The sequence below is a fragment of the Fulmarus glacialis genome, unplaced genomic scaffold, assembly GCF_000690835.1.
Source record: "Fulmarus glacialis isolate BGI_N327 unplaced genomic scaffold, ASM69083v1 scaffold11393, whole genome shotgun sequence".
NCBI lineage: Eukaryota > Metazoa > Chordata > Aves > Procellariiformes > Procellariidae > Fulmarus > Fulmarus glacialis.
This window is the reverse complement of record NW_009203619.1, coordinates 26,065-38,884: the sequence shown is the minus strand read 5'-3', so window position 1 is coordinate 38,884 and position 12,820 is coordinate 26,065. Positions and strand designations below refer to the sequence as shown.

The 12,820-nt window shown below is 40.8% G+C and overlaps 1 protein-coding gene across 1 annotated transcript in view; it reads right to left on the bottom strand.

The window, feature by feature from the left end:
* COLQ (collagen-like tail subunit (single strand of homotrimer) of asymmetric acetylcholinesterase) overlaps positions 1-12,820 on the bottom strand; it is a 36,211-nt gene that overhangs the window by 16,814 nt on the left and 6,577 nt on the right. The window contains exons 3-9 of the mRNA XM_009574705.1: positions 11,153-11,265; positions 9,233-9,334; positions 6,287-6,331; positions 5,599-5,625; positions 3,835-3,906; positions 1,467-1,529; positions 404-430 (exon numbers count right to left, since the gene is read on the bottom strand). Coding sequence (XP_009573000.1) covers positions 404-430; positions 1,467-1,529; positions 3,835-3,906; positions 5,599-5,625; positions 6,287-6,331; positions 9,233-9,334; positions 11,153-11,265 — 449 coding nt within the window. The remainder of the gene's footprint in view (positions 1-403; positions 431-1,466; positions 1,530-3,834; positions 3,907-5,598; positions 5,626-6,286; positions 6,332-9,232; positions 9,335-11,152; positions 11,266-12,820) is intronic.

Sequence of the window (12,820 nt, the reverse complement as noted above, 5' to 3'; positions counted from 1 at the left end):
GACATAATACTTCCAAATTTTTGGTTTTTTTCCCCAGGTGGCTTCATCCAAGTTCAGGTTCCACTGTATGTTCTTACAGTAAAAACTCTCTCTGTGCTGAAGTATATATAGCCTAAATAAACCAGAACAACAAATATGGATTATTATACCCATTCTATAGATGGGGAAACATGTGGTGAGGTGCACTGTAGTAACTTGTTCACAAGAAGATGGGGTGTAAAACTCAATTCTTTAGCATCCCAGCCCAAACCACAAGACTGTGCTCCTTCTTGATGCTTGTTTTCGTTTCAAGTGGGACCTTTAGAGCTCACTCCAACAAAATTCAGTCTCATTTCTACAGTTACTTTTTTTACATAACTGTTTCCAATTGGTAAATTATACATTATTCTATTGTCACACTGACCTTTTCTCCTCTAGTTCCAGGAAAACCCTAAAGGGAATGATAGATATTTTAATGCTTCTCACTTTCAAGATTACCCAAGAAGCAAATTCATATCTTGCAGGCTTTAAAGTGGAGAAAAAGAACAAAGCACAAATAATTAATTGCATCAACTTGTAAATGCAAATCAATATTTATAGCTTCTAAAACTGCACTGAAACAGAACTATGAAATATGGATTAAAGGCAAGCCAACTCAGCCCAAAAGCCAATGTGAAAAAGCCAGGTAAAGCCAGCAGGTTTGATATTGCTTTTAAAATTGAAACAAGGGAAATAAAATGTAGCTGAAAGTGAATGAAGCCTTAGATGCCACAATTAATAATCTAAAATAATTTTAGCGATAAACTTCCTCTTCTGTTGTCGGTTGTTTTTTTTTTTGCCTATAATCCTTAAATTATACTTAAGTAATCTTCTAATGTGAAGATTACTATAAAACTGAGTTTCTTTTTAAGAAACATATAGTAAACAATGGTCTTCTGTTCTCCTTTCCAGTCCTTTATTTGAGTAAACTAATTACATAATTTTTTTAAAGTAAGTACCTTAAAATGTTATGGCCTAAATTTGTAAAGGCAGAGCCTACGCTATAGACAATGATGTACAGATACTAGAACATCTAGACCAAATTGTGCTACTATCCAACTGTCAATACATATGCATAGTTTTAGTAGAGGACCAAAATGATCTCCACAGTCTTATGAGGTGGGTGGAAAACATTGCAGACACAAGTTAATGTTGTGGATACACTTAAGAACTCCAGTTTTCTAGTGGGATACAATTATACATAAATTTTGCTTTTAAAATAAATTTTTACATTACAGTAATTTACACCAAAGCATTTTCATGAAAAGCCAAAACCACAGCCAAGCCCAACCAGACAACATAACCTTGCTTGAAGGAGAACATATCTTTTTAGCTGTATTAGAAAAGATATATCTTGATAAATGCTTTCCAGCAAATTCATAAGGGAAGCAGCTGTCAGCAGAGCGTTAGAAACCAATGCCTGAAAATGCAGCGTTTGGTTAACAAACCTTGGAGCCCATTGGTCCTCTTGTACCTGGCAATCCCATCACACCCAACTCTCCCTTTTCACCCTAAAGGGGTCAATAAAGAGAGTTATTGATTGTGGCTCTCTGACGAAGTCGTGTTTGAATGTATTTGAGACAAGCCTGACCTTGGTGTAGGATTGTAGTCAGAGGTCTATAGTGCAATTGTGTTCTGCCTGAGTCCTCATGTTATCTTATTCTTCTATTTGCACTTTCTGGGGTGTGTAACTTGTGCTTGAATTTTGCCAAATGCTATTAAAGGACATGCAAGCAAATTAGCAGCAGCAGTGCATCCTTTTACTGCATGAAGGTGCATCGTCTCTATCCAGCATCACTTCCACTGAGTTGCAGAAAAGAAAGGTATTTTGCTGCAAGACTTTATGGCTTGGGGAGGCATATTCACTACTTTTATCATAGTTCTGAGACATCATGTGCTTTACCGTGGTTTGGAGCCAGTAAATCATGAAAAGGGTTTACAACAACTTCTCTGTCTGCTGTCAGCTAATTACATCTAGGGTGAAATATGGAGTAGTCCCTGCAGACATGCAGCAGCCCTACCAGAAAATACAGTTGGCTCTCATTCTCCTTTGGCTTTCACTGTCCTAGTAGTGGAGAGGATTTTCACGTTGGCAGCTGCCCCAGCAGAAGTTTAGAAAAGACTTGAAGAAACAAAGTAGGAGAAATAAGGATTGGACCAAGGCTGTGTCAAAGAAAGAGAAGACAAATAAGGAGACCCAGCTGAAGAAACAGAAGGCACAGAGATAGGAATGAGAAAAAAAAACCCAAAGAGCAGCTTATTGGAGATTTACAGCAAGAAGAGGATGCAGCAAATGACTATAGTGAAGATGAGTATCAGGAGTTTGGGAAGATCAGAAATCAGAAGAGAAAGGGAAGAGAGACACAGCCGATGGAAGTGAGCACAGAGCCTGCTAGCCTCTGCTTGACTGGAGCCTTCATTGACAGGCAGGAAACCAAAATTTATAAAGACCAGAAGAAATGAAAGTGTGAACCCATCTAAAGAACAGGGGAGACAGGTATCAGAGGAGACAATAAAAGCAGAAGAATTGGAATCAAACAGCAAGTAGGACTTGCAGCCAAAGTATAGGAAAAAGTATTACTACTGAATGTGAGGGATACTTCTAGGAGTGTGATGAAAAAGCATAACTATAGACAAAGAGGAGTTAAAAATCAAAATTAGGAAGACTTCATAAATACAACTAGAGTTTATATAAGGAACAGGCCAAGCGAATGAGTTTTCTGACTGCTATGCTCTCAGTAATCAGACTGTGAGAAACCGAGGTAGTTGAACCTTCCTTCTGCCCTCACTGTTTCCACTGTGAGACAAAATGCACACTGCATTTTGGGGGACACCATTTCTCATCTCACAGTTCAAAGTGAACTTTGGCTCCTTTTTTTGTACATAGTCTCTTGTTGCTTGTCTATATAATATGATGTTCCTCATCTAACATAGCTGTGAAGAGCTTGAGGGTCTGCTTTCCAGGTGTGGCTTGAATTCAGAAGTCATCTACTATTATTCTTGCAGTAGCAAGAGCTACTGCATCACATCCTCTGAGGTGGGGGCACCAACCTTCATGGAGCAAATGAAGAGTCAAAGATTTACTGGAAAATGCAGCTTCGAACTAAACATTGTGTGCAGTCCTTTTGCCTGATGTATACTGGATTGAAGAAAAGCAAGTTATCTCAAAAGTCCCAGTAGAAACTTTGTATACTGTGGCTCCTGTGAAGAGCTGTATACCTTTTGCATAACGTAATGCTCAGTAAAGGACTGTCCTGCAGCTTTTTTATAAAAAATGCAGATGAAGCAACCACTCTGCAGTAGCAAAGCATGTCCTGCCATTTCTTCTGCTGTTGGCTATGAAAAATCACAGGAATGAATGTTTGTTTATATGGGAATGAACTTCAGAGACGTGATCAGCAATCCACATGGTTTGTAATCTCTTTTCCCTGATACCAGCCTGGTATTTTCCCTGTGATTGCATGGGCACACAGTTACTCTGCCAAGAAGTAGACATTCAGGCAAAGTGATCATCATAAAGAACAGTCATAAAGATGATGATCAGTTTTGAAACACTGATTTGTGTGGTTGTGAGACACCAGTGGTTATCAATGAGTCTTCATTAGATTGACTTTCAATTTCCCTTTTATGTATTTTAATCAACATACAGTTGCTAGGCTGAACATGAAGTAACCTAACCCTAACAAGTACAGAGTGTCCTTGCACTGCTGCAGCTTCCCAGTGTCCAGCAGGTAGTGGTTTAGAGACTTCTCAAGACAACTGTTGTGTTCAGATCATGATGTTGAACAGGTGATCCCATGTGAATTTTAGTCTTACCTTCTGTCCTACAGGTCCAGGCCATCCTACTGGTCCTGGCATCCCAGGGACGCCTGGGGGACCTGGTCTACCCTTGAAAGGAAAACATCAGTTACAACGATTCATGTAACATCATTCCTGAACACAGGCCTCTGCTGCCGGCAGAGATATGGAGGAATATAGTCTTTTCAGAAAAAGACCTGCAAATGCTTCTTTACCTTGTTTGTAATGCAAAAAATACTATATTATATTCGTAATACAGTTTGAGTTGATGCTACTGAAGGAAGTGTGGGCTTGCAGAAATGCCAGGTTATACTGGTTCAGCTAAGTAGATCAGCTAGAGTAAATCTACATGCAGTCAAAATAATCATCCTAAAAGCCCAGTATCAATAACGTAAATCCTCTTTTCATTTAATAGTACGATGTAAATCAAAAAGACCTGCATGCACTGCATATCAGTACAAATCCAATTTACATTAAGAACAGAACCAAATCTTTAACTACAATATTCCTATTTTTATTTACTATTATTCTTATTCTGAACATTCTCATATTACTAGCTATAGTTGCTCTTTATTAGCTACTATATGACTAGCAATAACTACATACATACAGTTATTTATCTATTTTAACTACTGCCTGTAAATCACTCTGATATCTCCTAAAATGCTGCAGATTAGTGCTATTCCACTGTTTTATGCCGCTTGACAATATGATCTTAGAAATGTCATCACGACATTTGGGGCTAAGAGTGACCTCCCATGAGCCAGACAGCTTTTAGCAGGAGTTATACTGTTTTATTTCCAATCTGAGCAACTTCTCTTTCAGGACCTACTAGTTTTTGTCAGAGAGTAAGTACACCAGTGTTTGAGGTTTGCACTCTCTTGTAGGTTGGTGGGTGACTCTCTCTGAGACATTACTGTTTTGGTCACTTGAATTTATATACGTAACATTTTTGTTTACTGTAGGGCATTTGCAATTTAGATTAAAGAAAAAGACTGCTTTCGTTTACGTGTTTCATATTCATTTGAATTACTGATTGGTAGCTGGTGTTAAAATCCTTTGTATATTATTAGAAGGGTGTTCAAATCCTTGGTATATTATTAGAAGGGTACTTCTTTTCCTGGTTAGTGACTATCCCCTGCATATCTCTGATTTCATTCTGCATTTCTGTCTTCCTTTAAAGTTAATTACATTAAATGGAGGCACTTAGCGACTGAGGTAACGTATCCTGTTTCATCACATGTAGGGGCACATATTTTTGACGATATATCATGGATCATATGTCACCAAGCAGGATCGTAGTCAGCATATTGCGTCGGTGCCAAAACTCTGTAAGTGTAATCATTAATGGTTATTCCTCCTTCTGGATTATTTGGCTGAGCCTTGTCTTGACTTCGGAGGAGTAAAAAGTTTGACTTTGCTTTGGGTTTTTTTAAATACACTTTTTATGACAACTTCCATAGTCTGCTTCCCCTGTCCACAGAGACATAATTGAGGTAATTTCCCACTCTGTTTTAATGGTCTGGCCAGGGCCATATGCTCTTACTGAGGGAATTTGTCAAATTCAAATGAGCTGGGACAGCTCTCCAAGCCAGAGTGCCCAGCTCTCCAGCCCTGCGCCCAGAGATCCTTACCATCCACCCTGGGTACCAGGGGAAGCAGCACAAACAGGTTAAACTTCACCATTAGCTAATTTTACTGAACTATTGCCTGCACCCCTCTCTAACAGCTGCTATGTGTCAAGTATTAGACCAGTGTCTGAGACAGCACCTTCGTTCATACCTTTCTTCCTGGCCTGCCGATCTCCCCCTGCCAGAGAAAGCAATATGTTAGTCTCATAGGCACCATACATATTGGGGATATCTTTGTGTTCAAGACTTACTTCCAGAGGTAAAATGAGAAGAATTACTTTAGCAGAGCTCCTTGGCCTTTCCTGTGTTTTCAGCCCTAAATCTACAGTCACCCTCTTAAATAGCAAAACATGTAATTACATGCCCAGCTTCAGGTATAAGGCTCTTTAAGCATCATCACGGAGCAAATGCTTTGCAGATCTGAAGCCATAACTTTACAGACCACTCTTAATATCCGAGCTGACCCATACAATTAACACTGCATATGAGAGCTCTGCTTATCACGTCCTCCCAAAGGGACAAGGCTATCCAAGGCTGTTGGATCAGTAACATCACTGACTTGTGCACCTGAGATGCTTTCTTAACACTTACTATAGACATAGGTAGCTATCATGAGAAGCCATAAAAAACATTTCAAGATTGAAAACAAACACTGAAAGATGAAGATTTAAGTTGTAGCTTCAAACCAATTCACAGCTTTACATTCAAATTAAAGCAAATCCCCACATCCAAAAGGCCCACCATTGACTAAACAGACAAGGAAAAAAGTGAACACAAGCCCCCCATCTCCTTCCTCGCCCCCTCAAAAACATACCAAACTCCATAACACAGACACTTACTTTCTCCCCTTTTGGTCCCATTATACCAGGCATTCCTTGTGGACCCTAGGGAGAAAAGTGAATGCATTAATAAGGAGGCACTGGTTGCCTTCCCTCAACCCATGGCCCTGTAGGTGTCTCCCGGGAACAGTGTGAACCCCCAAGGTTGAGTGTTGGATGTGGTGTTTGAACATGGCCTCTAAATACCAGGTCTGTGCCACTCTTCAATGGCAGGCTGGAGAGTTGGACAGACATGAGAAGTGCAGGGTCATCTTCCAGATGAAGAAAACTAGCAAGAAAAAAGGCCTGGGGCAAAGGAAAGATGAGAAGTTATTGGAGTCCTGAAGAATGAGTGACAACAAGGACACGGAGACACCCCGTCAGCCGGCAAAGGAGGTCAGCCAAAGGGGTGGTAGGGGAAGGGGCATAAAACATGTGGGATGGGCTCTGCAGTGTGGTATGGACATGGAGGATTGCCACCACTTCTGAATCGTGAAGATATTTCTCTCTCTCAAATGAGGCTGATTGTCCTTTCAGGAGACTTCTTAATCCAGGGAGACCTTGAACCCCATCTCAGCAACAAAATCAGAAAAACAGTTTTGTTTCTAGAACGCCTCAGTTCACAGACCACCTTTTATTTTTGAATGACTAAGGAAAAAAAATCCCATGAGCCTGCGTCAGAGGAGCATTAGATTCACCATACAAATCACTCACTCCAGGTTTGGATCCTGGCTATCTTATACTGTCCAAAACGTGACACAAATTGTACATGAATAGAAGCAAAGTGTACCCTCAAATGCAAATTACTCCAATTATTTTAGTCAGTAGAATTATTTTAGGTTTTTAACAGTGTAAATCAGAATGTACCCTATTAGAGTCAGAGCCAAATTTTATCTTATATTTTTCATTTTACCTTAGGTTATACATGGGAGGAATTATACTCTGAGTTATATCATTACAAATCTAATTCTCCTTCTTATGAAAAAGTGTTAAAATTCAGCTCTGAGTCAACAGTATGAGCTTTTACAAGTCCTTTGAAAGTCATGCAACCTACAGCAGAAAAGAATTCAGAAATACTTCTTAGATTTTTTTTTTTTTTTAATGGTAGCGTTTCTTTCCAGGTGACCATTGTTATAAAAGTATTGCCCAGAGGACTGCTGGCTCTAACACTGTCCCGTTATAAGACACAGTCCTGCAATTTATAATTAAAAATTCCAAAGCCATATTATACCCACCCTACTGTCTGCTGTTGCGATAAAATCTGCCAGCCTACTCTATTTAAAAATATTCTTGGAGGCATCATAGATTATTTGGTTGCAACATTAATATTATTTATAGCAATGGACCTTGCAGAACAATAGAATTAATATTACTGGTCTTCCAATTTAAGTCAGAGAGAGTATTAAGAGGATTTTTTTAAAAAAAGACAGTCTAGCGAAGACTGAAATAACAACTGCTTCTTTCACATGTACTGCTACTCTGGATTGTGGCCAACCACACTGCAGGGCTGTTTCATAGTGCAGAGAAGACTTTTCTCAATGCAGGACAGGACAAACATTTCCCATCGCTTCTCTCCACACCTCATCATTCCCATGCTAAATCAGTCTGCCTCATCCTGCATCTCAGCAAAGACAAAATGACAGAACAGAAAAGTCAAGGTTCATAAAACTTTGTGGCTTTCACATTGCATCTTCTAGACTATTTACAAATACCTTCTGAAGTACTGACTTCTAAATAATTAAAGCTAAGCTCTTTGCCACATAACCGAACCTTTACTGTGATGCAGCGTCCTTACTTTTTAAACAGAGTTTGGGTGCTTGTTAAACTCTCAGGCTGCCAAAGCCTCAGCCACAGCTTTGCTGCAGTGAAGGTCCCATGCCGTGCCTGCTATTAGGTGTAATGTAATAAAACCGGCACCCAGGGGCCTTGAAGAAGATCACTGTCCCAAAGCACCAGGCACAGCACATAGATAGGGACCACCTGTGCCCCAGGAGAAGCGGGAAGTACCTCTCCCTGAAAAGTTGTATTTTTCTTTGGAGGGAATCATAGAATCATAGAATCATTAAGGTTGGAAAAGACCTCTAAGATCATCAAGTCCAACCGTTAACCCAACACCACCATGCCCACTAAACCATGTCCCTAAGCGCCTCATCTACTCGTCTTTTAAATACCTCCAGGGATGGTGACTCAACCACTTCCCTGGGCAGCCTGTTCCAAGGCTTGACCACTCTTTCGGTAAAGATGAACTGGAACGGCAGATGGGAGATCTTCTCCACACTACAGAGATGTTCACAAAAACCTTCCCCCTAGAGGTGGACCATTTCCTCAGAAGATTTCTGACCTCCCTCAGAAGATTTCTGAATGTACAAATTGTAGAAAAAGAAATGGGAGCTCAAAGGGCCTGACCCAAGGCTACCCAGCAAGTCAGAGGAAGAGATGTAGCAGGTCAAGCCAGAAGATCCCACACCTCCTGAATCCCATCCCATTGCCCTTCGGAAGCCCCTCCTTGACTCTGATCTGTACTGTAGGTGTTTGCTTTCTCAGGGATGTACTCCACTAACATTCAAGTTCATTGCACCTCTTGTGCAGTCATTCCACTGGCTCTTCCCCTCACATAAAGGACAACAGAGTCTAAAGCAAAGAAAAAACTAGCAAAGAGCCTCTGAAGGAAGTGATGGCATCTCCGGGATTTTTGATGGGTGCTACCCACTGTAAAACTCCACGAAAATGAAGGGTGAACTTGAAACCTACTGGAGTATGCAAGGCAGGGATGAGAACATAGGTTCTCATATACATGATTATGAAATATACATGATTTATGTATAGTCATAACAAAATGAAATTAAGCCAGAGGTTGGTATTCCTAATAAGTGGTAAAAAGCATTTGCAGAAGATGTTTTACAGCTTTGTAAAGACCTTGGAGCAAGTGAGAGAACAATGCGATTTAATCACAAATGCATCACTCACCTGGGGGCCAGGAGGCCCCATGGGGCAATGCGATTCGGGCAGAGAGGAAGCCTGTATTATCTGGAGCTCTTGACACAAGTCTTTCATATCCAGGGCAAGCAGCTTCTACGTAACATAAAACATATGAGTGAACACGCAGCCATACGTAGCCAGTTAGAGAAATGCATAAATTAACAGCTACCAAACGCTACAGCCAGAGAGTTTATTTGCTTCCTTAGGGAGAAGCCTAGGGTTTGTCACAAGGTTGTCTTCACGGATGCTTGAACATTAGCACTTCAGCATAGCGTCCTGCCCCACGCTTCCTCCTCCTCCTCCTCTCCCAGAGGCACGTCGCAGCCAGGCTGGCACACGCCCCTCCGAGCCAGCGTGGGACCCTGGCCTATTCTTAGACCTGACCCTGCTCTCTCTGTCCCACTTTACAAGTAGCAGCTCCTCTCCAAAAATAGCGTCTTTGCTCTAAGAATATATGCTCAGCAGGGGTACAGGCAGCGTGAACTTCGCTCCAGAAGATACTAACCCGTAGGCATTCATTCACTGCAGACCAGGGTTGATGCCTTTAAAGATCAAAGAAAGTCTAATCTTTTGACTTCAAAATTAGGCTTGCATGAGTAAACTGGTTTATTTATGTCCTGTGACAAAAGTAATCTCCCCTGGAAATGCAGACGAACACTGAGCCAAAAACACTGGGTTAACACAACTGATCTTCAGCTTCCAAGTGAAAAACCATGTTCCAGAAAAGCTCCAGCTAGAGACTCCAAAGCGCAAACTGCTCATAGTGAATTCACGTGGCTCCCATCCTCCTAGTAACTGCTTAGTTTTATTTTGTGGTTTTGGGGCAATATGGTGTGAAGGGTGATTTTATACTCAGATTACTCTCTGGGCTGCTTGGGGCAATCTCTGGAGTCCTGGTCCCAACCTCATCCTCACTGAAGGAGTACACCATATACCTAAGGAGACCTTGTCTCTGGGTCTCCTTTCTGTGGAAACCAGGGCACAGGGAAGGGAGGGGATGAGAAAGGGGGAGACAACTAGATTTTCGTTTGAGGGGAATAGTACCCTGAGCTCAATCCTGATATCTTTGAAGACAATGGGGGATTTTACACTGTGTTTTTTCTTGGGTTAGTTCTTGTCAGACATCTTACTAATCATTACTTACATAACATTAGCAATAATTGCAGTATTTGTATATGGTAATGAGTAGTAGAATTAAGAAATAGGAATTACTGAGTAGGTAGAAAATTCTTAATGTTGGGATGTAAAACATATTGGAGTTAACAGACCCTGGCAATAAGAGTAATTGGGCAAACTGCTATATCAGATACCCATTGTATCCTGTATGTTGCATATGTTAACATATGTGTATGGATGCATATCATATAGAGCAGGTATGTGCATAGGTGGGTGAGTGAAAACCCCATACCAGCAACCCAAACACATCTTTCTTTCTGCAAAATGAAATGATGGGAATAGATTCCATAGGAGGATTTTGGACTTCATTTCACCTACTGGGTAAGGGAAATGTGATGCAAAACAGGGCACATACACAGTGTACACCCTGAAATCATTGTGCAGGATGGAATATTGCCTTTCTGTCCTTACTTGGTTTATTGCATTTCCATTTCCTTTAGTTCAGGATTGCCTTACTCTAAGAAAGTTCCCAAAACATAGTAAGGAGAATATTTTAAGTTAATTGAGTTAACTACCTGAACAAACCCAGCCTCATTTTTCCTTGATCTATTTGAGATTTACTTCAAGCCCCAGTCTGGGAGGTCGAATGGTTGGCCTGACAGAGCCATATCAACACAGCCAGATGGGTTTGCTGAATGACACCGTGAAGCAGTGCTTGGGAGGACACTTCAGTCTTTGTCATACATAAAAAGTCATGTAAAAAGAAGAGAAAGACTCCCGGGCCACACTTACAGTGCTCCAGCCGTGCCTGAAGTACGGTGGTGGAAACAGGGGCGGTGGAGGAGGGCCGAGGAGGCAGCACGCTCTGCCACCGAGATGTTTCTTCTGTTCCAAACAAGGGAGATCTGTTCAATACAAACACTCATCCATTGTCTTGAACACCACAAACATTTCTGACAGAATAAGAGAAGTTTTCATTCCACAGGATTTTCCTACATCCTGTGTGCATTGATTGTAACACTGTAATCCAAGCAGGGATTTAAGAACCTGGGTGGTCCCTTAAGTCTCTAAATCCTTTTTGTGCTGAAGGCTATGCGGAGTTTTAAGCTATTAATGTGGCTATGACACAGGTTGATTTTGGAAAATTTCAGATGGGCAACATTAGAAAATAGATTGAAACATTTCTCTCTCTCCCCCCCTCCCCCATTCCAAAAGTGTATTAGAAATAGCATTTTCTGGTTCCTGTTACAGCCCGCATGACACCAGAAAGCCCTCCCTGTTGTTGCCCACCAACCTTCCCCGTGGACCGAATTGGTTCAGGCACTTCTGTGATAACAGAGTGGGAAGTTGTTCCACAGCACATTTGCTTATATTTCCCCTGGGACTGAAATCACGTTGCCTTATTTCTGATTCCTGCATCATAAGAATAAATACTCTGCAACCCAGATTTAGCTGATAGCTTTGCCACCAACTGACTGGTAAGGTAGGATTTCAGTTGTGTCTGGCAATGTATTTACCCTTTTCTAAGAGGAAAACGTCCATCAACAAAATAAGCTGTGCCCAAAGATTCACAGAGAAAGGACGTGAAGATGATGCATTTATAATGTCTTTTTTACTGAATCTATTTACTCCTTGGGTAATACCTAACAAACTAGGGTGGGGGCCTTCTGCAAAGGTTTGGCCAAGGAAAGCAAATATTTATTTATGTTTGTTGGTTTATTCCTCTGGCTAATGGCAGCTGGAACGGGTGTCTGTGACTTGAAAGGTGGCAGGGAGCCAAATACAGTAGGAAGAAAAGCCCATGGTAAAGTATCTGGTATTAATAGAAAATCTTCAAATTAAGTTTCTAGGCAGACAAACCCAACAAAATTGCTAGATTTGTGTGCAAATCAATCGCAGGCTGGATATCACATCTCAAGGTAAGGCAGATTTTCTAAGGGACAGAGTTACTTCTAGTTTTTCAAATGTCTCAGAAAATGTATTATATCAGTTCCACCATCCCATGTTAATGGGGACAGCATTTCCCTCAGTCCTGATGCACAAAAACCAGCTGCCCAGAGGAGTGTGATTCAGCAGCATTCAGGGGTAGTTTATGTTATCCAGATTTTTTTCTCTGTCAAAACACTATTTACAATGGTATCTTTGAGAGATGAGTCAATTAAAACCTGAAAGTATCCATAATCCTTTTTCTCAACCTTTCGTCACAAGTATGAAACTCGACCAAAAACTTTAATTTAAGAGAAAGGCAGGAGATTTGTAATAAAAGATAGAGACGTATTGTTTCATTTAAAGCTTTAAATATATACTGAAAATGCCAATGCTCTTTAAAAAGTAGCAAAGGTTTGAGTCTGCCTGTCTCCAGTTTGCACAAGCAATAACATACAAAGATGTGTAGAGTTAAATTCTGTATTGGCTTACCTTGAATTCAGTCACTCTTACGCAGGTGTAACTAGGGTCTTA